The 27,257-nt window shown below is 50.0% G+C and overlaps 2 protein-coding genes across 2 annotated transcripts; one reads left to right on the top strand and one right to left on the bottom strand.

The window, feature by feature from the left end:
* Window positions 1-704: 704 nt before the first annotated feature.
* Window positions 705-5,683, top strand: gpha2 (glycoprotein hormone subunit alpha 2; the record flags this gene model as incomplete). Its single annotated transcript, XM_079579670.1, has 4 exons — window positions 705-808; window positions 2,728-2,849; window positions 2,919-3,103; window positions 5,579-5,683. Exons 2-4 carry the CDS (start codon window positions 2,738-2,740, stop codon window positions 5,681-5,683), a joined length of 402 nt encoding a protein of 133 aa, XP_079435796.1. The 5' UTR covers window positions 705-808; window positions 2,728-2,737.
* An 8,383-nt stretch (window positions 5,684-14,066) lies between these two features.
* Window positions 14,067-16,592, bottom strand: gphb5 (glycoprotein hormone subunit beta 5). The gene is made up of 3 exons (XM_079579843.1): window positions 16,365-16,592; window positions 14,869-15,058; window positions 14,067-14,267 (listed from the first exon to the last, which is right to left on the bottom strand). The coding sequence occupies exons 2-3, from the start codon at window positions 15,055-15,057 to the stop codon at window positions 14,079-14,081; spliced, it is 378 nt and encodes a 125-aa protein (XP_079435969.1). The 5' UTR covers window position 15,058; window positions 16,365-16,592; the 3' UTR covers window positions 14,067-14,078.
* Between the last annotated feature and the right edge of the window lie 10,665 nt (window positions 16,593-27,257).

Below are 27,257 nucleotides of genomic sequence, written 5' to 3'. Positions count from 1 at the left end.
ATCATCCCACCACCCCTGGCCTAGGGGTTTAGGCTGCAGCACTTATGCATAATGTACTGTGTCAAGAGTTATTGTCTCTTCTCTCGTCACCCCATTTCTTGCGCTTCTATTTCAAGAAAAAAAAAACTGCAGGTGGAGTAAATAACTAAAGATTGAATTCAAAAATATCATTCTGACTAACAGAGGCTTTTTTTCTGCAGTTTTCTTCAGACTGGTAATGTGTCCACACTAAGTGGTACAGCCCTGTGTGCCGATTATTGTGAATGGTGGGAAAGCTCTCTCCTTTTCCTTTGTGTCACCGCAGTGCCCCATGAACAGGGAGAGTGGAGGGGGCTAATCCTCAGTGTGAGGAGGACCTGCACAAGAGCTTCATGTGGGAGTCCCCAGCACCAGCACGTGAGTGAGTGAGAGAGAGAGTGTCTGCAGAGCTGTGGGTGTGTCCCAGGTATAAGTGCTGCTGCGAGACTCCAGCTCACCTGTCACTCCTCATCAGACTGCTCTTCTACTGTCAACCCTCACTCCTCATCAGTCTGCTCTTCTACTGTCAACCCTCACTCCTCATCAGACTGCTCTTCTACTGTCAACCCTCACTCCTCATCAGACTGCTCTTCTACTGTCAACCCTCACTCCTCATCAGACTGCTCTTCTACTGTCAACCCTCACTCCTCATCAGACTGCTCTTCTACTGTCAACCCTCACTCCTCATCAGTCTGCTCCTCAGCCATCATCCCTCACCTCCTCATTGGATTGTTCTTCACAGGACCACCTCTCACTGGACTGCTCCTCACTGGTCTCTTCACCAGATCAGGTAAGCCGTCTCTGCTCCCTCATCCCTTGTATTTAATTCCATGGTATTGTAGAGTAGTGTAGTATGGTGATCACTGGGGTCATGTTGCAAAGTGATCAAGTGCTTTGGGGGAAATATGACAAGAGACAAACCACGTGTCAAACTCTAGCTCCAATTTAACCAGTGACTTTTGATTTGGAGACACAAAAAGTACAGACTTTTTTACACTTTACAGTGCAGTAATGGGCGGCTGAGGTGGTGCTTTTCCCCAGAGCTAAAGATATTGCCCCCGAGTTTCCTCCAGGACTCCCCAAACCTGGAGGCGAGGAAAAAGCGGGGCATTTCCTCTGTCCATCGCGTCCCGGGGTTAATGGTTCTGAGCGTGTTCACATGTGCACGCTCCGTACCCACGGTAATGAAGTCCCCAGAGCCCTGCCATCAGCCCCTCTCACCTCTGCCGCAGCAGCTGGAAAGAGCTGCCGTCCCGGGGCCAAGGGTCGGGATCCCCACGTTCCCAGGGAAAAGCTGAGCGTATTGTTGACACACGTGCCGAGACAGGGCCGTCAGACGGAGGTGAGCGCTGAAGCTGAGTGCTTATAGTGAGAGCTTTGTCTGTGTCCACGGGAGCTGCTACACATCTGAATGACAGGCAGAGGCACAGGGAAAGCACCGCACCGTGTCCAAGCAGCGCTCTGGGCCCTTTACCCACTTTATCACCTACTGTACTGCCTCATCCAGCCCTTTGGAGATCACAGCCTGGCTTTACCGGACAGTGCTGACCAGACAGACCCTGTTGATCATACACCACCCGTTGACAGTCAAGAGCTGCCACATAAGAATCACGTATAATAGAATATATAAAGTTGGCTGCATGTTTTGTCCCATATATAGGAGCTTTAATATGCACATTTCAAAATCATAGACTCATGTTTACAGTTTGGTTAAACTTTGTTTAAACTCATAATAAGGAATAAATAGACAAAATATGATCTCTCTTGTCAACATCGCGGATACAGGCCGTCGAATTGAGTTTCCTTCAAAGGGTGACTGGGCACACCCTCAGAGGTACGGTGCTCAGTCTCCAAGGAGTAGCTCAGAGTAGAGCTGCTGCTCCTTCATGTCGAGAGGAGTCAGCTGAGGTGGCTTGGGCATCTGTTTGGGATGCCTCCTGGTCATCTCCCTCGGGGAGGGAGGTGTTCCAGGCATGTCCTATTGGGAGGAGGCCTCGCGGAAGACCCAGGTCACACTGGAGGGACTATGTCTTTGAACTGGTGGGTCCCCCCCAGAACAGCTGAAGTCTGGGCATCTCTGCTGTTGCCTCCACGACCCAGCCCCGGAGGATACGGGGAAAAATGGATAGATTCATAGCTGTCAGTTTTCAACTTTTGATACTCACCATGTTTCTTATATATAATATTTTATATATCGATATATCTATAATATTTTATATATCGATATATCTATCGATGTAGATGATTTAGGTCAATACTTAAACCAGTGAAATGAACAGGATTGCACTAAGAGGCTTGAAGTGCATATGACACATAAGACACATGTTTTGCTAAAACATAGTTAACACAGTTATATTTAAAGAATTCCCAGCTTTCTTTAGTTTGACAATTTTTCGTGATGTTTATGATGTTTATGTTTCTCTTCCTGATTGGACACTGACAGGAAGTGACATAAATAGAGGCAAACAATTTTAAACTGTTGCCGTGCCAACCATGTTGTATCAGTGGGAAAATAGTAAGTCAAACTGCTATCCATGCATCTGTTATTGAAAATATTTTCCTATGTCCTATGCACTTAAGGATATGTAAGGATAAGTAAAGTCATGATTCACAACACTTCAAAATGAGTTAGGCTCTTAGTTTTTCTTGTATAGGAGTAACAACTGACCATGGTCTACTTTGACTGAAGGACTGAGTGTGTCTGTGCAGGAGGGCTCAGATGTCTCGGGGCTGGAGCTGTGCGTATCTGCTTTTGCTGCCGCTCATGTCCCTGCTGCTCTCTCCTCTGACCTGGAGTCATGAAGGCCTCGCCCCGGGCTGCCACCTTTACCGTGAGTACCAGAGAAGCACACTGTGAGGCAGCCGGGCGCTCCAGCTGAAGGCATGTTTCTCTCCCGCAGCGTTTAACGTGACCATCCGCAGTGACCGGCGCGGCACGTGTCGAGGCACCCACCTGGTGTACGCCTGTGTGGGCTACTGCGAGTCCAGCGCCTTCCCGTCCAGGTACTCCGTCCTGGTGGCCTCCAACTTCACCCACAACATCACGTCGGCATCGCGCTGCTGCACCATCAGCAAAGAGGCCAAGGTACACCGCAGACATCCTCTTCCCCATCTGTGTAACCACTCCATTCATTTAGGGAGTGTAGTCTGAGATAAAGTCAGCTCTATGTGGAATATTGTATTGCCACATTTAAGAATTCTCCAGTTTGTTGCGATACCATTTGACTGCACGTCAAATGGTATCGGTTTCTGTATCGGGGCACATTAATGAGTACAAGTACGAGCATGTGGTATCGAGCCAATACCTGATACCAGTATTGGTGCAACCCTATTCCCTAATACACTGCGTTCCAAATTATTATGCAAATTGGATTTTTGTGTCAAAAAGGTAAAAAAAATAATAATAATAATGAAACTCATGGATGGTGTCGTGTCTTGGGGCTCTATGAATCACTGACATTAATCTCAGAGACCTGGGATGATTAGTTTTCAGGTTAAGCCCAGTTAAGGGAAAAACTACTGAAAAAGGGTGTTCCACTTTATTATGCAGATCATCATTTTCAAGCAATTTGGGAAAGAAAAAGGGTCTCTCTGCTGATGAAAAGCGTGAAATAGTTGAATGCCTTGGTCTAGGTATGAAAACCTTCAATATTTCATGGAAGATGAAGCGTAATCATCGTACTGATAAGAGATTTGTGGCTGATTCAGACACACTCCGGTTTGTGCAGATAAAGGCACAATATGGACGGTTTCTGCCAGACAAACACATCAGATTATTAAAACAGATGCCACAAAGCAGCATACAGGTATTTGAAGCTGCTGGTGCCTCTGGAGTCTCCCAAACATCAAGGTGTAGGACCCTCCAGAGGCTGCAGTTGTGCATAAACCTTCTATCCGGCCTCCCCTAAACGGTTCATTGAAGCTGATGAACAGAAACGGCTGCAGTGGCTCAGAAATACATGAGACTCATTTTCATACAGTCTTGTTCACTGATGAGGCCGTGTAGCCCTGGATGGTCAAATCAATGGAGTAGTGGATGGTTGGTGAACGGCCACAATGTCCCAACAAGGCTGTGACATCAGTAAGGAGGGGGCGGAGTCATGTTTTGGGCCAGAATCATGGGGAGAGAGCTGGTCGGCCCCTTTAGGCTCCCTGAAGGTGTGAAAATGACCTTTGAAAAATATGTGGAGTTTCTGACTGACCACTGTCTTCTATGCTACAAAAAGAAGAGTCGTGTTTTCCCGAACAAAATCCTCTTCATGCATGACAACGCACCATGTCATACTGTAAAGAAAACCTTTGCATCACTGGCTGCTATGGGCATAATAGGAGAGAAACTCGTGATGTGGACCCCCTCCTCCCCTGACCTCAGCCCTATTGAGAACCTTTGGAGCCTCAACAAAAAAAAACTCTATGAGGGTGGGAGGCAGTTTTCATCCAAACAGCAGCTCTGGGAGGTTATTCTAACATCCTGCAAAGAAATCCAAGCAGAAACTGTCCAAAAACTCACAAGTTTAATGGATTTAAGAATTCTGAAGCTGCTCTCACACAAGGGTTCCTATGGTAAATATAACTTGACCGCCCGGTTAATATTTTTTTGATTGAAATAGCTTTTGATTTCAGTAAATATGACCTCCTAATGCTACAAATACAACAAATGACCATTTTCAGTTAATTACAAGCTTTAAAATGTATTGAAACGATGAGTTGCATAATAATTTGGAACAGTGGATTTTGAGGTTTTTACTATATTTATTTTTGAAAAAAATACTGTTATCACTAGGAAATTTTTTCCACCACATTTAAATGATCCTCTACCAGGTAAAGACTTGAAAATTATGCTGACTTTCATTTGAGTTGACAATTTAGAAAATCTTAGAAAAATGTCATTTGCATAATAATTTGGAACGCAGTGTACAAATGCTTTATAATCACACACACGCACAGTGTTTTTCTCACAAAATTGACAATATACCACAGGAAAACAAAAACGAAAATTTTTGTTCAATTTCTAGAAATTAATCAGACATGGTTCCTTTAAGTAGCACATGAGACAGGCCTACATGTGAACAGACCATTCCTCGTTTGAAAGCTAAGAACCTCGATAGTTACCTGCGCTTTAACTACTGGACTCTGCACTAGCTTGAAATAGGACTTGATTGTGGACAGTGGCTGGGGTGATGGAACTAGGAGAGAGTACCTTTATGTTCATTTCTACGCAGGGTTTAGCCCAAGGGTTTTTTCTGCTTTCTGATGAAGTCACAAAGCAGTAAAACCCATATGTGTGTTCCAAATCCTCCTGTTGTGACTCACCAGTGATGACTCCACACACTCTGAACCTGGAGTTACAGTGGCTCTGGAGTTGAATTCCTGCCTCACAGTAGGAAGGTTCTCCATGTGTTAGGGTGAGTTTCCTACAGGTGTTCTGACTCCAGCTGGGTTTTCTCTTGACTGTGAACTTTAGAGAAATACTCCTGACAGGTTTCTTCAGGAGTCTTTGGGATAATAACTAAAGCTGAAAGCTGCTAATTGCTCCGATGTTTGCTCTCTCCATGTGCAGGTGAAGGTTCGACTGGACTGTCCACGCGGCCGGCACCACGATGAGATCGAGATCCTGACGGCTCGAGCGTGTCGCTGTGACATGTGCCGCAAGTCCCGCTACTGACACCACCGCAGGCTCCACAAACTGGCAGCCCTGAGGGCCCTAAACCGGGAGTCATCAGCCCAACGTCACCTCCACGGCCCTAAACCAGGAGTCATCAGCCCAACGTCACCTCCACGGCCCTAAACCAGGAGTCATCAGCCCAACGTCACCTCCACGGCCCTAAACCACGAGTCATCAGCCCAACGTCACCTCCACGGCCCTAAACCAGGAGTCATCAGCCCAACGTCACCTCCACGGCCCTAAACCACGAGTCATCAGCCCAACGTCACCTCCACGGCCCTAAACCAGGAGTCATCAGCCCAACGTCACCTCCACGGCCCTAAACCACGAGTCATCAGCCCAACGTCACCTCCACGGCCCTAAACCAGGAGTCATCAGCCCAACGTCACCTCCACGGCCCTAAACCAGGAGTCATCAGCCCAACGTCACCTCCACGGCCCTAAACCAGGAGTCATCAGCCCAACGTCACCTCCACGGCCCTAAACCACGAGTCATCAGCCCAACGTCACCTCCACGGCCCTAAACCACGAGTCATCAGCCCAACGTCACCTCCACGGCCCTAAACCACGAGTCATCAGCCCAACGTCACCTCCACGGCCCTAAACCAGGAGTCATCAGCCCAACGTCACCTCCACGGCCCTAAACCACGAGTCATCAGCCCAACGTCACCTCCACGGCCCTAAACCACGAGTCATCAGCCCAACGTCACCTCCACGGCCCTAAACCGGGAGTCATCAGCCCAACGTCACCTCCACGGCCCTAAACCAGGAGTCATCAGCCCAACGTCACCTCCACGGCCCTAAACCAGGAGTCATCAGCCCAACGTCACCTCCACGGCCCTAAACCAGGAGTCATCAGCCCAACGTCACCTCCACGGCCCTAAACCAGGAGTCATCAGCCCAACGTCACCTCCATGGCCCTAAACCAGGAGTCATCAGCCCAACGTCACCTCCACGGCCCTAAACCAGGAGTCATCAGCCCAACGTCACCTCCACGGCCCTAAACCACGAGTCATCAGCCCAACGTCACCTCCACGGCCCTAAACCAGGAGTCATCAGCCCAACGTCACCTCCACGGCCCTAAACCAGGAGTCATCAGCCCAACGTCACCTCCACGGCCCTAAACCAGGAGTCATCAGCCCAACGTCACCTCCATGGCCCTAAACCAGGAGTCATCAGCCCAACGTCACCTCCACGGCCCTAAACCAGGAGTCATCAGCCCAACGTCACCTCCACGGCCCTAAACCACGAGTCATCAGCCCAACGTCACCTCCACGGCCCTAAACCACGAGTCATCAGCCCAACGTCACCTCCACGGCCCTAAACCACGAGTCATCAGCCCAATGTCACCTCCACGGCCCTAAACCACGAGTCATCAGCCCAACGTCACCTCCACGGCCCTAAACCACGAGTCATCAGCCCAACGTCACCTCCATGGCCCTAAACCAGGAGTCATCAGCCCAACGTCACCTCCACGGCCCTAAACCAGGAGTCATCAGCCCAACGTCACCTCCACGGCCCTAAACCAGGAGTCATCAGCCCAACGTCACCTCCACGGCCCTAAACCACGAGTCATCAGCCCAACGTCACCTCCACGGCCCTAAACCACGAGTCATCAGCCCAACGTCACCTCCACGGCCCTAAACCAGGAGTCATCAGCCCAACGTCACCTCCACGGCCCTAAACCACGAGTCATCAGCCCAACGTCACCTCCACGGCCCTAAACCACGAGTCATCAGCCCAACGTCACCTCCACGGCCCTAAACCACGAGTCATCAGCCCAACGTCACCTCCACGGCCCTAAACCACGAGTCATCAGCCCAACGTCACCTCCACGGCCCTAAACCAGGAGTCATCAGCCCGACGTCACCTCCACGGCCCTAAACCACGAGTCATCAGCCCAACGTCACCTCCACGGCCCTAAACCAGGAGTCATCAGCCCAACGTCACCTCCACGGCCCTAAACCAGGAGTCATCAGCCCAACGTCACCTCCACGGCCCTAAACCGGGAGTCATCAGCCCAACGTCACCTCCACGGCCCTAAACCGGGAGTCATCAGCCCAACGTCACCTCCACGGCCCTAAACCAGGAGTCATCAGCCCAACGTCACCTCCACGGCCCTAAACCACGAGTCATCAGCCCAACGTCACCTCCACGGCCCTAAACCAGGAGTCATCAGCCCAACGTCACCTCTACGGCCATAAACCAGGAGTCATCAGCCCAACGTCACCTCCACGGCCCTAAACCAGGAGTCATCAGCCCAACGTCACCTCCACGGCCCTAAACCAGGAGTCATCAGCCCAACGTCACCTCCACGGCCCTAAACCAGGAGGCATCAGCCCAACGTCACCTCCACGGCCCTAAACCACGAGTCATCAGCCCAACGTCACCTCCACGGCCCTAAACCAGGAGGCATCAGCCCAACGTCACCTCCACGGCCCTAAACCACGAGTCATCAGCCCAACGTCACCTCCACGGCCCTAAACCACGAGTCATCAGTCCAACGTCACCTCCACGGCCCTAAACCAGGAGTCATCACCCCAACGTCACCTCCACGGCCCTAAACCACGAGTCATCAGCCCAACGTCACCTCCACGGCCCTAAACCACGAGTCATCAGCCCAACGTCACCTCCACGGCCCTAAACCAGGAGTCATCAGCCCAACGTCACCTCCACGGCCCTAAACCACGAGTCATCAGCCCAACGTCACCTCCACGGCCCTAAACCAGGAGGCATCAGCCCAACGTCACCTCCACGGCCCTAAACCAGGAGGCATCAGCCCAACGTCACCTCCACGGCCCTAAACCACGAGTCATCAGCCCAACGTCACCTCCACGGCCCTAAACCAGGAGGCATCAGCCCAACGTCACCTCCACGGCCCTAAACCAGGAGTCATCAGCCCAACGTCACCTCCACGGCCATAAACCAGGAGTCATCAGCCCAACGTCACCTCCACGGCCATAAACCAGGAGTCATCAGCCCAACGTCACCTCCACGGCCCTAAACCACGAGTCATCAGTCCAACGTCACCTCCACGGCCCTAAACCAGGAGTCATCACCCCAACGTCACCTCCACGGCCCTAAACCACGAGTCATCAGCCCAACGTCACCTCCACGGCCCTAAACCACGAGTCATCAGCCCAACGTCACCTCCACGGCCCTAAACCAGGAGTCATCAGCCCAACGTCACCTCCACGGCCCTAAACCACGAGTCATCAGCCCAACGTCACCTCCACGGCCCTAAACCAGGAGGCATCAGCCCAACGTCACCTCCACGGCCCTAAACCGGGAGTCATCACCCCATTGCCACCATGGCACCAGAGTTGTGAAAGGACTGAATGTGAGAAAAACTGGACCTGGAGTTTCCTCTGCCCAGCAGCAGCCGGTTGGGTTCAGAGTGCGGCCCGTGGGCCACACTTGGCTCTCCACAATACTGGATCTGGCCTGCGAGGTTGTTCTCAGATTTGTAAAGAATGTATTTTGATTCATTTGTGCACTGTCAGCCATTTCCAGGACATAGTTTGAACAAAACAGTATGTCCAAATTCAGCTTCTTACCATGTTACAATGTCATTCCCTGATCAGAAACATACAGTACCTTGTGTTGTGGTGGCTTCATACAGAATATTACAAACCTAGATTGAGTATTCAGAATGGTTGCCCTTCGATCTTAATAACTCCTGTCCAATGACACATGTCAGTGTATGTTTTTTCGTTGAAATCCTTTCTTATTTTCCGCTCGTTTGTATTACAATAAGGGTACATGAATTACTGCGTAATGGAATGAATACATCATGAATTGATTGATATTCTCATCAAATAATGATCAATTAATCATGATCATGATAAATTCTTTGTGCAGAAGAAACAGACGGGACCGAGCTTTGAATAAACAGAGCAAAAATGAGCTCATCATGTTTCCCACAAACCTTGACAATATACAAGAGGAAGTCAAAACTAATGTTTGAGTTTTTGACAATTTCTAGAAATAAATAAGGTAGTGCTTTAAGTAACTCATGTGACCACCATTCCTCGTTTGAAAGCCAAGAACCTCCAGAGTTCACTGAGCTTGAACTGAATTAGCTTTGTTAACTCATGAGTATTCATGAAAACTTATGAACTGTTTACCTGTTACTCGCTGTCCCCCTGATCCGGGGCGAGTGTTGGGGTTAGGAACGGAAACTGTCATGTAAGTTCTGTTTCACTCAGATCTCACACATATTTTTAGAAACTAGAAGGTCTTGGCTTTCAAATGATGCATCACACTGGCACATAGGCTGTAAGCTCTCCTGTCAATACAATTTGAGATTTGGATATGTATAATTGCTAACCGTCGCCCGGCCGATAACAGGGTAATAGGTGATGAAGTCATGATGAATTCATGTATCCTTAAAGTGTTACCAAAGGTCTGTTTGGAGTCATATCTGATCAGGCCTAAGAGTTTCCCATGACACTATGGGGCTGCACTGCAGTTCTCCCACACAAATGGGTCAGAGGGGTCTTAAAGGGACAGGGGGAGGAAGATCTTAAAGGGACAGGTGTGATTTTGCCACATGCACAAGCCAAGCCAATGGAATTTGCTGAATGTAGGGTTTTCTAATAACACAAAGGAAGATAGGGATCAAGATGTGTTTGAATGATCACCAAATACATGGTCCATAATAGATGTGTCTGTGTCGGCCATTACAGCGTCTGCAGTAACCACTAGTGAGACAGGAGGACTAAAGAATGTAATGATATTTATATTTATGTATTTGACCAAAGTGGCCTTTTGTAAATAGATATTTTCTTGAGAAATGTTTCAAAGTGAATTGCACTGTTTTATGACATGTTTAATAAAAAGCTTTCTGCAACCGTACGTCAGTGTGTGATACTTGTACTAACGCGTCGCCACTTAGAGTAGTGTCATGTAAACCAGGTTCTGAGACCTTGGTCAGACCTGAGGCCTGCTCCCACTAACCACACTCTGCAGATGACACTCACATTATGTCACTGATGGCAGGTACATCAGACATCTCCAAACAGTCGCTCGCCAAAGCTTTCCACATTTCTACATTTGCTTGATGAGTTACATTTAAAGAAGTTTAATATTCTATTTGTTCTGATTATATTTAACATGGACTGACTGGCAAATACAGTGAATAAGTAACGTTCAAGATCAAGATCAAGTTAATTTCTTACAGTATGCTGAAATAATATGCTCTAATCTCCACCTTACCCTGAATTGACAGCAGGAGTTCTCCCTGGATGTGACGTAACGTGCATGTCATAAGTTCAAACTCACACACGCCGACAGAGCCTGTGTTCAGGTGTGTCGACCTTCTGTCGTAACCTAAACTTGTAGCGATTGAGTCAAGATTTATTTTTTAACTTTTTTTATCTTCAGTTTTAGTCTAGTTCTAGTCAACTAAGTTGAATATAGTGAACTTTGCACGTAGTGTTTGTTATACTCATATTAGTCCAGGTCCTCAGCTTCATGTCTGTTCTCCACATGAAGCTGTTCCTTTAGCGGAGGATTTCGAACTGTCACTGGAAGTCTTTCATTTTGATTTAGTCTTATTTTAGTCCATGGAAATATTCTGGACATTTTAGTTTAGTCATAGTTTTTAGTCTCATGAACAACTTTTATATTTCAAGCCAGCCAAAAAAATACTTTGACTAAAATTATGACAAAATATTGTATAAGATGAAATGAAAACTGTGTTTGCTTTGGGAGCACTGATGACGATGATGATGATGATGATGATGATGACGTGATGATGATGATGATGATGATGATGATGACGACGTGATGGCTATGTTCCTGCCTCAAAATGAAAACAACACAATTGACTCAGACGACAGTTGCTGAAGCGTTGCTGTTTATTTCTCTGACACATTCATACGCCAACATGAGGCGACAAAATATCCATACTGCAAAAAAACACAATCGATCACATGATCACGTGTAAGTGTCATGTTGACACAATTGTTCTTGTTCTTTTCTTGTCCAAATCATGACTTTCCTCAATGTGTTCGAATGGTGTAATAATGGTTTAGTATGATCATATCAGTGAATGTGATTTCTTCTCACACAGACGGGTCCTCACATGGTTCTTCCTTACACAGGGACTGTACAGAGTGTTTAACGGCAGAATGTTTAGGCCTGGGGGGTCCAAGGGTAACAGCACTAAATATCTGTAACTGGAGGATTCTGTAACCGGGGTTCATTTGGCCGATGTATTTACCAGAACCTATTTTTAGAAAGACTTTGATATTTCAATGTGTCGAATACAATCATTCCCTGATTGTTGTTTCATTAAAAATATTCAAATACATTATATTTGTTCAGCACAGTGGACAGGGCCATTTTCATCACACAATACAAACATTTGTTAAACATCATTTATCAAATAAGACAAACTCATTTTCATGTATCAACATTTTCATTTGACAGTGAAATTATTATGAATTTTATGCTGAAATGTTTAGTGATATATTTGTGTACTCGACAGAAATATGAGCTGTTTGGAAATATCAGCCAAAAGTGTCTTGGATCTCTAAACTTTACCTTGTGGTTTTTGTTTCTCTGTCAGAAGTAATTACAGGTGTAAGTGTAATAACAGTCACTGGTATTACAGGTGTAAGTGTTCAGTCGCTGGTATTACAGGTGTAAGTGTTCAGTCACTGGTATTACAGGTGTAAGTGTAATAACAGTCACTGGTATTACAGGTGTAAGTGTAATAACAGTCACTGGTATTACAGGTGTAAGTGTTCAGTCACTGGTATTACAGGTGTAAGTGTAATAACAGTCACTGGTATTACAGGTGTAAGTGTTCAGTCACTGGTATTACAGGTGTAAGTGTAATAACAGTCACTGGTATTACCGGTGTAAGTGTAATAACAGTCACTGGTATTACAGGTGTAAGTGTTCAGTCACTGGTATTACAGGTGTAAGTGTAATAACAGTCACTGGTATTACAGGTGTAAGTGTAATAACAGTCACTGGTATTACAGGTGTAAGTTTTCAGTCACTGGTATTACAGGTGTAAGTGTTCAGTCACTGGTATTACAGGTGTAAGTGTAATAACAGTCACTGGTATTACCGGTGTAAGTGTAATAACAGTCACTGGTATTACAGGTGTAAGTGTTCAGTCACTGGTATTACAGGTGTAAGTGTAATAACAGTCACTGGTATTACAGGTGTAAGTGTTCAGTCACTGGTATTACAGGTGTAAGTGTAATAACAGTCACTGGTATTACAGGTGTAAGTGTAATAACAGTCACTGGTATTACAGGTGTAAGTGTTCAGTCACTGGTATTACAGGTGTAAGTGTAATAACAGTCACTGGTATTACAGGTGTAAGTGTTCAGTCACTGGTATTACAGGTGTAAGTGTAATAACAGTCACTGGTATTACCGGTGTAAGTGTAATAACAGTCACTGGTATTACAGGTGTGAGTGTTCAGTCGCTGGTATTACAGGTGTAAGTGTAATAACAGTCACTGGTATTACAGGTGTAAGTGTAATAACAGTCACTGGTATTACAGGTGTAAGTGTAATAACAGTCACTGGTATTACCGGTGTAAGTGTTCAGTCGCTGGTATTACAGTTGTAAGTGTTCAGTCACTGGTATTACAGGTGTAAGTGTAATAACAGTCACTGGTATTACAGGTGTAAGTGTTCAGTCACTGGTATTACAGGTGTAATAACAGTCACTGGTATTACAGGTGTAAGTGTTCAGTCGCTGGTATTACAGTTGTAAGTGTTCAGTCACTGGTATTACAGGTGTAAGTGTTCAGTCACTGGTATTACAGGTGTAAGTGTAATAACAGTCACTGGTATTACAGGTGTAAGTGTAATAACAGTCACTGGTATTACAGGTGTAAGTGTAATAACAGTCACTGGTATTACAGGTGTAAGTGTAATAACAGTCACTGGTATTACAGGTGTAAGTGTAATAACAGTCACTGGTATTACAGGTGTAAGTGTTCAGTCGCTGGTATTACAGGTGTAAGTGTTCAGTCGCTGGTATTACAGGTGTAAGTGTTCAGTCACTGGTATTACAGGTGTAAGTGTTCAGTCACTGGTATTACAGGTGTAAGTGTAATAACAGTCACTGGTATTACAGGTGTAAGTGTTCAGTCGCTGGTATTACAGGTGTAAGTGTTCAGTCGCTGGTATTACAGGTGTAAGTGTTCAGTCACTGGTATTACAGGTGTAAGTGTAATAACAGTCACTGGTATTACAGGTGTAAGTGTTCAGTCGCTGGTATTACAGGTGTAAGTGTTCAGTCGCTGGTATTACAGGTGTAAGTGTTCAGTCACTGGTATTACAGGTGTAAGTGTTCAGTCGCTGGTATTACAGGTGTAAGTGTTCAGTCGCTGGTATTACAGGTGTAAGCTGCTGAGGTGGGGGTCAGTAGGTCTCGCACTCGGTGTCCAGCGTGGAGCACACGGCGCAGTGGCAGTGCAGGGCCAGGGGGTAGTGGTAGAGCGGGGAGACGTTGGGCAGACAGCCGGGCAGACGAGCGGTCATGGGCCGACTGCGGCTGTAGGTGCAGACGCGATGGTGCCGCTGGATGTACGGGGGCTCCACCACAGGCTTCTGCCGGACACACGAGAGACAGGACACGTTAGGATCAAACCCTTTCACACTCAACAGGCACTGTTTCAGCATCCACTTTTCTCTCTGACATGTGCAGAAGAAAGAGACATATCTTTAAGAGAACTTCACTGAACTCATAGGTTTATGGGAAATGTGTGAGACTTCGTATTTATATATGACTTCCCAACAGCATGAAATCAACCCTCTAAACACTTCCGTACACATGTCCTGTTTGTTACAGACCCTGCACCCAAAGGACATTCACAGACATCAGTGTAAATAATGGGAGCATGTGCATCTTTCTCCAGGCCAGAAAAGATGTCAAAGATGTCCCTGTAATTTGCCAAAAAAAAGTTTGAAATTGTCTCATAAAGTTTACATTTGACTTTCACGTCTTTAAACTGGATGAATATTTTGGCCTTCTATCGAGACCTCAGGACATCCTCTGTTTATGGACGGGTTCAGATCGAGTCTTGGAGGTGTGTTTGGGATAGTTCTGAGCCTCGTTTGGAATATTTTCTCTGAGGGGTACTCACTTTTGTGCACCCGGCTGTGTGTTGAGATCACAGTTACATAAGCTGTAAGAAAAGAGAGCCTGTACCTCCCAGGTGTGGCAGCGCCCCCAGCAGGCCTCGGTGCTGATGCGCAGACTCTTACAGCCGGGTTTTTGGGCCACGAAGGTGAACTCCCTCACAGCGCAGCCGCGGAAACCATGCAGCATGGTCGTCACGGCAACACATCCGACTGCTGCTCCGGCGACCAGCAGAAGGCCGAGGGGGGAGAGGTGCATGCTGGGAGAGAGTTACGATCACATCATGACAATAAGTTCAGAGACAAGCTCATATTCACCGACTGATTAAAGGTGCATTATGCAACTTTTTATGCTGATTTTAGTGCCTATGTGACCCCGTTTATTGGTTTTCTAGATGGAATGTATACATAAGCATGGAGACCAGTAGTCCTGGAGCCAAAGACGTAGCTTTGGTTGAATATTGGGGAAGATCTGAATCAAATGCATGCAAATTCCTGCAAAATGCTTATTTTGAAAAAAGATAGAAATAAAAATTCTTCATTGCGTCGGGACACCCAAAGCAACCTCAGACCTCAGGTGGGGCCTGGTTGGTTCTTGGTTGGAAGAATGTGAGTGCCCCAAGACAGCTGTGGCTTTATATGTAGTTTACCATTACCAAGTACGATATGAATGAATAATGCACACAAATATAGAAGTGACTATTTGGACTCAAAATAATTCTCATAATTCTCACATAATAATTTCTTCAACATGTGGCTATGTTCCAGTAATGTCAGTCTAAAGCAGTGCTAGAGTAGACCTAAATGTATTATATCTGTGCGATCAGATGTTTAAATGGATTTTGTACAAAGAGCAGGTGCATGAGGAACTTTTTGTAACCTATTAAAAAATTGTGTCTACTGATTTTATTAAATGTCTGAAAATGTATATTTTCAGAATTGAAATCTGAACAGATGTGATCTTTGGTTTCGGACACAAAAAGTTGACTTGCAGTTGAAACCACTATGTGGTATGTCCACAGTCATATCTGCTGCTAACACTGAATGCACCTGCACATCTGTGAATATGCTCACGCTGTTGTTCTGTTGTATAGTCTTCTTACGCATGCCCTTATAGTCTCGTAGAGACTGATTCTGAAACAGTTTCTTTGGTGAGACTGGCTATATAGGTTTATTAAGAACTCCCTCTAGCGCCCACTGCGGGGACTGCAATGCCTACAGTGGCGGACCAACTTTTTTAGCCTTATATTTTGAATACATTTTGTTTTTGAAGAAAAAGTCGAGCTTCAGAGACAGTAAGGTCAAATATGAAATAGTTCTTGCTTGGAATAGGCCCAAGAAGTCTCCTATGGAACCTTTTCCTACGGATCACAGTAAAAGTCATACCGTCTCTAAATAACGCCTGTACGTTTGGTAATAAAAGAACGCTAGAGCATGCAGTCTGAGGTGACAGAAGCAGGACATGTGCAGAAAAATATGACCTTCTCCCATAGCATTGTTTTCAGCTGCCTCGCACGCGCACGCCCTCGCCCGTGGCACAGTCCTGCGTTAGAGAGCGTCACTCACCTGCAGAGAGTCTCGGAGCGGCTCGTGTGGCTGTGGCGGCGTGTCCGCGGCTTCGGCAGCTCTGTTCAGTGGAACAATGTGCGGCTCGTGTTGTTGGAGGCCATTAGCGCGCCCGGACACGCTGACATCATGCTAATTACGCGGAAAAGCGCTGGAAAACCCTGGGGCTGTCCCTGTGTTTGGGTAACCTCTCCGTGCGCCCGTGACTCGGGGCCGTGTAGGAGCAGAGGAGAGAGGAGCAGAGGAGAGAGGAGCAGAGGAGAGAGGAGCAGAGGAGAGAGGAGCAGAGGAGAGAGGAGGAGAGAGGAGGAGAGAGGAGGAGAGGAGGAGAGAGGAGGAGAGAGGAGGAAAGAGGAGGAGAGAGGAGGAGAGAGGAGAGGAGAGAGGAGGAGAGGAGAGAGGAGGAGAGAGGAGGAGAGAGGAGGAAAGAGGAGGAAAGAGGAGCAGAGGAGAGAGGAGCAGAGAGGAGGAGAGAGGAGGAGAGAGGAGGAGAGAGGAGGAGAGAGGAGGAGAGGAGAGAGGAGCAGAGAGGAGGAGAGAGGAGGAGAGAGGAGCAGAGGAGAGAGGAGGAGAGAGGAGGAGAGAGGAGCAGAGAGGAGGAGAGAGGAGGAGAGAGGAGCAGAGGAGAGAGGAGGAGAGAGGAGGAGAGAGGAGCAGAGGAGAGAGGAGGAGAGAGGAGGAGAGAGGAGCAGAGGAGAGAGGAGCAGAGGAGAGAGGAGCAGAGGAGAGAGGAGCAGAGGAGAGAGGAGCAGAGAGGAGGAGAGAGGAGGAGAGAGGAGCAGAGAGGAGGAGAGAGGAGGAGAGAGGAGGAGAGAGGAGCAGAGGAGAGAGGAGCAGAGGAGAGAGGAGAGAGGAAAGAGGAGGAGAGAGGAGCAGAGAGGAGGAAAGAGGAGGAGAGAGGAGCAGAGAGGAGGAGAGAGGAGGAGAGGAGAGAGGAGCAGAGAGGAGGAAAGAGGAGGAGAGAGGAGGAGAGAGGAGGAGAGAGGAGCAGAGAGGAGGAGAGAGGAGGAGAGGAGAGAGGAGCAGAGAGGAGCAGAGAGGAGGAAAGAGGAGGAGAGAGGAGCAGAGAGGAGGAGAGAGGAGGAGAGGAGAGAGGAGCAGAGAGGAGGAAAGAGGAGGAGAGAGGAGCAGAGAGGAGGAAAGAGGAGGAAAGAGGAGGAGAGAGGAGCAGAGAGGAGGAGAGTGGAGGAGAGAGGAGGAGAGAGGAGCAGAGAGGAGGAAAGAGGAGGAAAGAGGAGGAGAGAGGAGCAGAGAGGAGGAGAGAGGAGGAGAGAGGAGGAGCAGAGGAGGTGAGAGGAGGAGAGAGGAGCAGAGGAGAGAGGAGCAGAGAGGAGGAGAGAGGAGGAGAGAGGAGGAGAGAGGAGGAGAGAGGAGCAGAGAGGAGGAGAGAGGAGGAGAGAGGAGCAGAGAGGAGGAGAGAGGAGGAGCAGAGGAGGAGAGAGGAGGAGAGAGGAGGAGAGGAGAGAGGAGCAGAGAGGAGCAGAGAGGAGGAGAGAGGAGGAGAGGAGCAGAGAGGAGGAAAGAGGAGGAGAGAGGAGGAGAGAGGAGCAGAGAGGAGGAGAGGAGGAGAGAGGAGCAGAGAGGAGGAGAGAGGAGCAGAGAGGAGCAGAGAGGAGGAGAGAGGAGGAGAGAGGAGCAGAGAGGAGGAAAGAGGAGGAGAGTGGAGGAGAGAGGAGGAGAGAGGAGGAGCAGAGGAGGAGAGAGGAGGAGAGAGGAGGAGCAGAGGAGGTGAGAGGAGGAGAGAGGAGCAGAGAGGAGCAGAGAGGAGGAGAGAGGAGGAGAGAGGAGCAGAGAGGAGGAGAGAGGAGGAGCAGAGGAGGAGAGAGGAGCAGAGGAGGAGAGAGGAGCAGAGAGGAGGTGAGAGGAGGAGAGAGGAGGAGCAGAGGAGAGAGGAGCAGAGAGGAGCAGAGAGGAGGAGAGAGGAGCAGAGGAGAGAGGAGCAGAGAGGAGCAGAGAGGAGGAGAGAGGAGGAGAGAGGAGCAGAGGAGGAGAGAGGAGCAGAGGAGGAGAGGAGCAGAGAGGAGAGAGGAGCAGAGAGGAGGAGAGAGGAGCAGAGAGGAGGAGAGAGGAGGAGAGAGGAGCAGAGGAGGAGAGAGGAGGAGAGGAGCAGAGAGGAGGAGAGGAGCAGTGAGGAGGAGAGAGGAGCAGAGAGGAGGAGAGAGGAGCAGAGAGGAGGAGAGAGGAGGAGAGAGGAGCAGAGAGGAGGAGAGAGGAGCAGAGGAGGAGAGAGGAGCAGTGAGGAGGAGAGAGGAGCAGAGAGGAGGAGAGAGGAGGAGAGAGGAGCAGAGGAGGAGAGAGGAGGAGAGGAGGAGAGAGGAGAGAGGAGGAGAGAGGAGGAGAGAGGAGCAGAGAGAAGGAGAGAGGAGGAGAGAGGAGCAGTGAGGAGCAGAGAGGAGGAGAGAGGAGCAGTGAGGAGGAGAGAGGAGCAGAGGAGAGAGGAGCAGAGAGGAGCAGAGAGGAGGAGAGAGGAGGAGAGAGGAGCAGAGGAGGAGAGAGGAGGAGAGAGGAGGAGAGAGGAGGAGCAGAGGAGGAGAGAGGAGCAGAGGAGCAGAGAGGAGGAGAGAGGAGGAGAGAGGAGCAGAGAGGAGGAGAGAGGAGGAGAGAGGAGCAGAGAGGAGGAGAGAGGAGGAGCAGAGGAGGAGAGAGGAGCAGAGAGGAGGAGAGAGGAGGAGAGAGGAGCAGAGAGGAGGAGAGAGGAGGAGAGAGGAGCAGAGAGGAGGAGAGAGGAGGAGCAGAGGAGGAGAGAGGAGCAGAGGAGGAGAGAGGAGCAGAGAGGAGGTGAGAGGAGGAGAGAGGAGGAGCAGAGGAGGTGAGAGGAGGAGAGAGGAGCAGAGGAGAGAGGAGCAGAGAGGAGCAGAGAGGAGGAGAGAGGAGGAGAGAGGAGCAGAGGAGGAGAGAGGAGCAGAGGAGGAGAGAGGAGCAGAGAGGAGAGAGGAGGAGAGAGGAGCAGAGGAGGAGAGAGGAGGAGAGAGGAGGAGAGAGGAGCAGAGAGGAGGAGAGAGGAGCAGAGAGGAGAGAGGAGGAGAGGAGCAGAGAGGAGAGAGGAGCAGAGAGGAGGAGAGAGGAGCAGAGAGGAGGAGAGAGGAGCAGAGGAGGAGAGAGGAGGAGAGGAGCAGAGAGGAGAGAGGAGGAGAGAGGAGGAGAGAGGAGCAGAGAGGAGGAGAGAGGAGCAGAGGAGGAGAGAGGAGCAGAGAGGAGGAGAGAGGAGGAGAGAGGAGCAGAGAGGAGAGAGGAGGAGAGAGGAGGAGAGAGGAGCAGAGAGAAGGAGAGAGGAGGAGAGAGGAGCAGTGAGGAGGAGAGAGGAGCAGAGAGGAGGAGAGAGGAGGAGAGAGGAGCAGAGAGGAGCAGTGAGGAGCAGAGAGGAGGAGAGAGGAGCAGTGAGGAGGAGAGAGGAGCAGAGGAGAGAGGAGCAGAGAGGAGCAGAGAGGAGGAGAGAGGAGCAGAGAGGAGCAGTGAGGAGCAGAGAGGAGGAGAGAGGAGCAGTGAGGAGGAGAGAGGAGCAGAGGAGAGAGGAGCAGAGAGGAGCAGAGAGGAGGAGAGAGGAGCAGAGGAGCAGAGAGGAGGAGAGAGGAGCAGAGGAGAGAGGAGCAGAGAGGAGCAGAGAGGAGGAGAGAGGAGGAGAGAGGAGCAGAGGAGGAGAGAGGAGCAGAGGAGGAGAGAGGAGAGAGGAGGAGAGGAGCAGAGAGGAGAGAGGAGGAGAGAGGAGCAGAGAGAAGGAGAGAGGAGGAGAGAGGAGCAGAGAGGAGCAGTGAGGAGCAGAGAGGAGGAGAGAGGAGCAGTGAGGAGGAGAGAGGAGCAGAGGAGAGAGGAGCAGAGAGGAGCAGAGAGGAGGAGAGAGGAGCAGAGGAGGAGAGAGGAGCAGAGGAGCAGAGAGGAGGAGAGAGGAGCAGAGGAGAGAGGAGCAGAGAGGAGCAGAGAGGAGGAGAGAGGAGCAGAGGAGGAGAGAGGAGCAGAGGAGGAGAGAGGAGGAGAGAGGAGCAGAGGAGAGAGGAGGAGAGAGGAGGAGAGAGGAGCAGAGGAGAGAGGAGCAGAGGAGAGAGGAGCAGAGGAGAGAGGAGCAGAGGAGAGAGGAGCAGAGAGGAGGAGAGAGGAGGAGAGAGGAGCAGAGAGGAGGAGAGAGGAGGAGAGAGGAGGAGAGAGGAGCAGAGGAGAGAGGAGCAGAGGAGAGAGGAGAGAGGAAAGAGGAGGAGAGAGGAGCAGAGAGGAGGAAAGAGGAGGAGAGAGGAGCAGAGAGGAGGAGAGAGGAGGAGAGGAGAGAGGAGCAGAGAGGAGGAAAGAGGAGGAGAGAGGAGGAGAGAGGAGGAGAGAGGAGCAGAGAGGAGGAGAGAGGAGGAGAGGAGAGAGGAGCAGAGAGGAGCAGAGAGGAGGAAAGAGGAGGAGAGAGGAGCAGAGAGGAGGAGAGAGGAGGAGAGGAGAGAGGAGCAGAGAGGAGGAAAGAGGAGGAGAGAGGAGCAGAGAGGAGGAAAGAGGAGGAAAGAGGAGGAGAGAGGAGCAGAGAGGAGGAGAGTGGAGGAGAGAGGAGGAGAGAGGAGCAGAGAGGAGGAAAGAGGAGGAAAGAGGAGGAGAGAGGAGCAGAGAGGAGGAGAGAGGAGGAGAGAGGAGGAGCAGAGGAGGTGAGAGGAGGAGAGAGGAGCAGAGGAGAGAGGAGCAGAGAGGAGGAGAGAGGAGGAGAGAGGAGGAGAGAGGAGGAGAGAGGAGCAGAGAGGAGGAGAGAGGAGGAGAGAGGAGCAGAGAGGAGGAGAGAGGAGGAGCAGAGGAGGAGAGAGGAGGAGAGAGGAGGAGAGGAGAGAGGAGCAGAGAGGAGCAGAGAGGAGGAGAGAGGAGGAGAGGAGCAGAGAGGAGGAAAGAGGAGGAGAGAGGAGGAGAGAGGAGCAGAGAGGAGGAGAGGAGGAGAGAGGAGCAGAGAGGAGGAGAGAGGAGCAGAGAGGAGCAGAGAGGAGGAGAGAGGAGGAGAGAGGAGCAGAGAGGAGGAAAGAGGAGGAGAGTGGAGGAGAGAGGAGGAGAGAGGAGGAGCAGAGGAGGAGAGAGGAGGAGAGAGGAGGAGCAGAGGAGGTGAGAGGAGGAGAGAGGAGCAGAGAGGAGCAGAGAGGAGGAGAGAGGAGGAGAGAGGAGCAGAGAGGAGGAGAGAGGAGGAGCAGAGGAGGAGAGAGGAGCAGAGGAGGAGAGAGGAGCAGAGAGGAGGTGAGAGGAGGAGAGAGGAGGAGCAGAGGAGAGAGGAGCAGAGAGGAGCAGAGAGGAGGAGAGAGGAGCAGAGGAGAGAGGAGCAGAGAGGAGCAGAGAGGAGGAGAGAGGAGGAGAGAGGAGCAGAGGAGGAGAGAGGAGCAGAGGAGGAGAGGAGCAGAGAGGAGAGAGGAGCAGAGAGGAGGAGAGAGGAGCAGAGAGGAGGAGAGAGGAGGAGAGAGGAGCAGAGGAGGAGAGAGGAGGAGAGGAGCAGAGAGGAGGAGAGGAGCAGTGAGGAGGAGAGAGGAGCAGAGAGGAGGAGAGAGGAGCAGAGAGGAGGAGAGAGGAGGAGAGAGGAGCAGAGAGGAGGAGAGAGGAGCAGAGGAGGAGAGAGGAGCAGTGAGGAGGAGAGAGGAGCAGAGAGGAGGAGAGAGGAGGAGAGAGGAGCAGAGGAGGAGAGAGGAGGAGAGGAGGAGAGAGGAGAGAGGAGGAGAGAGGAGGAGAGAGGAGCAGAGAGAAGGAGAGAGGAGGAGAGAGGAGCAGTGAGGAGCAGAGAGGAGGAGAGAGGAGCAGTGAGGAGGAGAGAGGAGCAGAGGAGAGAGGAGCAGAGAGGAGCAGAGAGGAGGAGAGAGGAGGAGAGAGGAGCAGAGGAGGAGAGAGGAGGAGAGAGGAGGAGAGAGGAGGAGCAGAGGAGGAGAGAGGAGCAGAGGAGCAGAGAGGAGGAGAGAGGAGGAGAGAGGAGCAGAGAGGAGGAGAGAGGAGGAGAGAGGAGCAGAGAGGAGGAGAGAGGAGGAGCAGAGGAGGAGAGAGGAGCAGAGAGGAGGAGAGAGGAGGAGAGAGGAGCAGAGAGGAGGAGAGAGGAGGAGAGAGGAGCAGAGAGGAGGAGAGAGGAGGAGCAGAGGAGGAGAGAGGAGCAGAGGAGGAGAGAGGAGCAGAGAGGAGGTGAGAGGAGGAGAGAGGAGGAGAGAGGAGGAGAGAGGAGCAGAGGAGGAGAGAGGAGGAGAGAGGAGGAGAGAGGAGGAGCAGAGGAGGAGAGAGGAGAGAGGAGGAGAGAGGAGCAGAGGAGGAGAGAGGAGCAGAGGAGCAGAGAGGAGGAGAGAGGAGCAGAGGAGAGAGGAGCAGAGAGGAGCAGAGAGGAGGAGAGAGGAGCAGAGGAGGAGAGAGGAGCAGAGGAGGAGAGAGGAGAGAGGAGGAGAGGAGCAGAGAGGAGAGAGGAGGAGAGAGGAGCAGAGGAGCAGAGGAGGAGAGGAGCAGTGAGGAGGAGAGAGGAGAGAGGAGGAGAGAGAGGAGAGAGGAGGAGAGAGGAGGAGAGAGGAGCAGAGGAGAGAGGAGCAGAGAGGAGGAGAGAGGAGGAGAGAGGAGCAGAGGAGGAGAGAGGAGCAGAGAGGAGGAGAGAGGAGCAGAGGAGGAGAGAGGAGGAGAGAGGAGAGAGGAGGAGAGGAGCAGAGAGGAGAGAGGAGGAGAGAGGAGCAGAGAGGAGGAGAGAGGAGCAGAGAGGAGAGAGGAGGAGAGAGGAGCAGAGAGGAGGAGAGAGGAGGAGAGGAGCAGAGAGGAGAGAGGAGCAGAGGAGCAGAGAGGAGGAGAGAGGAGCAGAGGAGCAGAGGAGCAGTGAGGAGGAGAGAGGAGCAGAGGAGGAGAGAGGAGGAGAGGAGCAGAGAGGAGGAGAGGAGCAGAGAGGAGAGAGGAGGAGAGAGGAGCAGAGAGGAGGAGAGAGGAGCAGAGGAGGAGAGGAGCAGTGAGGAGGAGAGAGGAGCAGAGAGGAGCAGTGAGGAGGAGAGAGGAGCAGAGAGGAGCAGTGAGGAGCAGAGAGGAGGAGAGAGGAGCAGTGAGGAGGAGAGAGGAGCAGAGAGGAGCAGAGAAGAGCAGTGAGGAGGAGAGTGGAGGAGAGAGGAGCAGAGAGGAGGAGAGTGGAGCAGAGAGGAGGAAAGAGGAGGAGGAGGAGAGGAGCAGAGAGGAGGAGAGAAGAGGAAAGAGGAGGAGAGAGGAGGAGAGAGGGGCAGAGAGGAGGAGAGAGAGGCAGTAAAAAGGAGAAGGGAGCAGTGAGGAGGAAAGAGGAGAAGTGAGGAGCTGAGCAAAGACCTTCTGACCCTCCCCTCTTCCTCCTCTACTCCCTGTCCTCTTCTTCCTCTGACCCTCTCCTCTTCCTCCTCTGCTGATGAGGTCATACCGCCTTTGCTCTGCCCAATCCCGTCAGACCTTGGAAGCTCAGCAGGGAAGGGCCTGGTCGGTACTTGGATGGGAGACCGTTTGGTAACACCAGGAAGCCTCGCGTATGTAGTGCGTGAGTGGTTGGTGGTGGTCGGAGGGGCCGATGGCGCAGACTGGTTGCCTCACTTCTGTCAGTCTACCCCAGGGCAGCTGTGGCTACAATAGTAGCTTTCCACCACCGAGTATGGAGTGAACGAATAGTGCAATGTAAAGAGTCTTTGAAAAGCGCTATATAAAACTGAAACCAATGCATTATCTGCTCCGTCTGACCCTCTCCTCTTCATCCTCTGCTCCCTCTGACCCTCTCCTCTTCATCCTCTGATCCCTCTGACCCTCTCCTCTTCATCCTTTGCTCTCTCTGACCCTCTCCTCTTCATCCTCTGCTCCCTCTGACCCTCTCCTCTTCATCCTCTGCTCCCTCTGACCCTCTCCTCTTCATCCTCTGCTCCCTCTGACCCTCTCCTCTTCCTCCTCTGCTCCCTCTGACCCTCTCCTCTTCATCCTCTGCTCCCTCTGACCCTCTCCTCTTCATCCTCTGACCCTCTCCTCTTCATCCTCTTCTCCCTCTGACCCTCTCCTCTTCCTCCTCTGCTCCCTCTGACCCTCTCCTCTTCCTCCTCTGCTCCCTCTGACCCTCTCCTCTTCCTCCTCTGCTGCCTTTGTCTTTGGTCCTCCTCTAGGCCTCACATTTCCTGGCCGTTCTTGACCTCAAAACCCACCTGGCTATATTTTCAGTTAGTGAAGTTTATTTCATTTTCATCAATGAAAGCAATGAGACAGGGACACAAAAAGTGAGCCAGACGTGTTTTCTCCAAGTGAATTTCATTTTAGCACATAGTAGTCATCAGTACTACACCCTGGTATGTTACATACAGTGGAACACCCCAAGCACAGTCTTTGTCCCCCAAGTATTCTTCATCTAAACACAACAGACAGCGGCGGACAGTGCCAGTCTAGAGTGGTGAGGGAGGGTGCTACGCGACGCGCTCCTGTGGGCATGTCTTCAGCGGGTTAGTGCCAGGCTGTCTGCCCCGCTCAAGTAACGCCAGTGCCCACAGAGGAGGGTTCAAACTGATCGGAGGTCAGCGGAGGGAATTGTTCCAGCAGTTGAATGAGCGGAGCAGAGCAAAAGGAAGAATACAGGTGCAAGGGCAATGGTATATAACAGGATCTGGACAAACAAAACAAATGGCCTTTTATAGATTTGGAAAAAAAGAGTCATCTGCTTTTGTAAATGAAGAGACTTGGAGTCTAAATAAAAGGTCACACAATCAAATATTTGGGTGGACGCCTAGATTACGGCGCGATGTCACCGTAACCTTTTAAAAAAAAAGTACTGCTTTTTTTTTAAGCCAAAATGGCAAAAGCAGTTATTAATCTTGCTTTGAGCAGTTTTCTTAGTACGTCTACATTTCTCTCCTCATTTGGAATTGTTTATCAATTTCAATTCCGGCTGTAAGACTAAGCGGAATTGAAAGCGGCAGTTTTGAGTTGTAGGAAATGATTTCAAATTCGAAAAAGAAACCCAATCCAGGTAGCAAATTTCAAATGCTTGATTGCGAAATTCTACAGTATTTTTTTTGACATAAAAGGTGCACCTGTAACTGAATGCTATGACCAGACCAATCTCCTGATGTGTACAGTGCAATGTTCTTGAATCGCTGGAAGATCATTTAACTGGAATGAGGGGAAAAAACTGTGAAACCATGACTTCATAACAACATTCATTTTAAACTGCTCAAAGCCGGATGAAATATTCTGAAACCAAGTCTATTTTACAAACGTAGATGGTTTCTTGTTGTCGTGCATTCAAACATCCGTTTACAGCGTCTCACATTCATCTGCCAGCCGGGACCAGCAGAGCAAAGGTGGTTCATCAAAAGGAAAACAAAAACAAAAAACACATAGAATGAAAAAATATCTTTTGCTCAAATTGACTCTGCTGTCCTTGACAATATATAAATAAGCAAATAAATAATTAAATAAATAAATAATTAAATAAATAATTGTATAAATATTGGCACCCTTTTAAATTCCCATAAATTGTGTTCCAGATATGTTCACTCTCAGTCAGGTCGGTCAAAAATCAGGGCACAGATGGAGCGTTTTTCAGTGACCTGCATAAGTCCGACTCACACTGGAAAAGACCCTGTGACTCTCTGTCCTGGAACAGAGGAGTCACTCCCAATCCAGCCCATGCCTCACTGCAGTGGACAACTTTCACTAACACCATCGCGAGTCGCGGCACACTGCTGTAAACATAACAGACACATAACTCTGCAGGATGAATCCAGAAAATATACCATTTTGGAATAAACGACTTTGTTTTGACAACATAAAAAGTGAGTGTGAGCCAATGACAGGTGTCACTACAGTTAACTGTAATTATATATTATATTATCTCAGAGAATAATCACCTGTCGCAGTTCTCTCTGAGATTATGTAAAATCAAAGTCTGGACATTTGATTAACTTGAATGCTTCAGAATGTGCAGGTACATTGACCTGCTAGTGTTCCGAGCTATCAATATCTTAGTGCTTGCTAATGTCTTGACCACCAAGGCTGTCATATAAAAACTATAGTTAGCTGTGACAGTACTACTGCAGGATACTGAGGCTCCACATATGTGAGCCTGTGGTTCTGGAACATCTCATACAGTACTACTGCAGGACACTGAGGCTCCACATGTGAGCCTGTGGTTCTGGAACAGCTCATACAGTACTACTGCAGGACACTGAGGCTCCACATATGTGAGCCTGTGGTTCTGGAACAGCTCCTACAGTACTACTGCAGGACACTGAGGCTCCACATATGAGCCTGTGGTTCTGGAACAGCTCATACAGTACTACTGCAGGACACTGAGGCTCCACATATGTGAGCCTGTGGTTCTGGAACAGCTGTGACAGTACTACTGCAGGACACTGAGGCTCCACATGTGAGCCTGTGGTTCTGGAACAGCTGTGACAGTACTACTGCAGGACACTGAGGCTCCACATGTGAGCCTGTGGTTCTGGAACAGCTGTGACAGTACTACTGCAGGACACTGAGGCTCCACATGTGAGCCTGTGGTTCTGGAACAGCTCATACAGTACTACTGCAGGACACTGAGGCTCCACATGTGAGCCTGTGGTTCTGGAACATCTCATACAGTACTACTGCAGGACACTGAGGCTCCACATGTGAGCCTGTGGTTCTGGAACAGCTCCTACAGTACTACTGCAGGACACTGAGGCTCCACATATGTGAGCCTGTGGTTCTGGAACAGCTCCTACAGTACTACTGCAGGACACTGAGGCTCCACATGTGAGCCTGTGGTTCTGGAACAGCTCCTACAGTACTACTGCAGGACACTGAGGCTCCACATATGTGAGCCTGTGGTTCTGGAACAGCTGTGACAGTACTACTGCAGGACACTGAGGCTCCACATGTGAACCTGTGGTTCTGGAACAGGTCATACAGTACTACTGCAGGACACTGAGGCTCCACATGTGAGCCTGTGGTTCTGGAACAGGTCATACAGTACTA

Source organism: Gobius niger (assembly GCF_951799975.1).
Source record: "Gobius niger genome assembly, chromosome: 21".
Taxonomy (NCBI): Eukaryota; Metazoa; Chordata; class Actinopteri; order Gobiiformes; family Gobiidae; genus Gobius; species Gobius niger.
The sequence above is the reverse complement of the archived record's forward strand: the minus strand, read 5'-3'. Positions and strand labels throughout refer to the sequence as shown.

Coding starts and splice junctions, on each gene's coding strand:
- gphb5 (XM_079579843.1), bottom strand. CDS start 15,057: ATGCACCTCTCCCCCCTCGGCCTTCTGCTGGTCGCCGGAGCAGCAGTC. Junction 14,268..14,868: donor GGCGCTGCCACACCTGGGAG/GTACAGGCTCTC, acceptor TGTGTCCGGCAG/AAGCCTGTGGTGGAGCCCCC.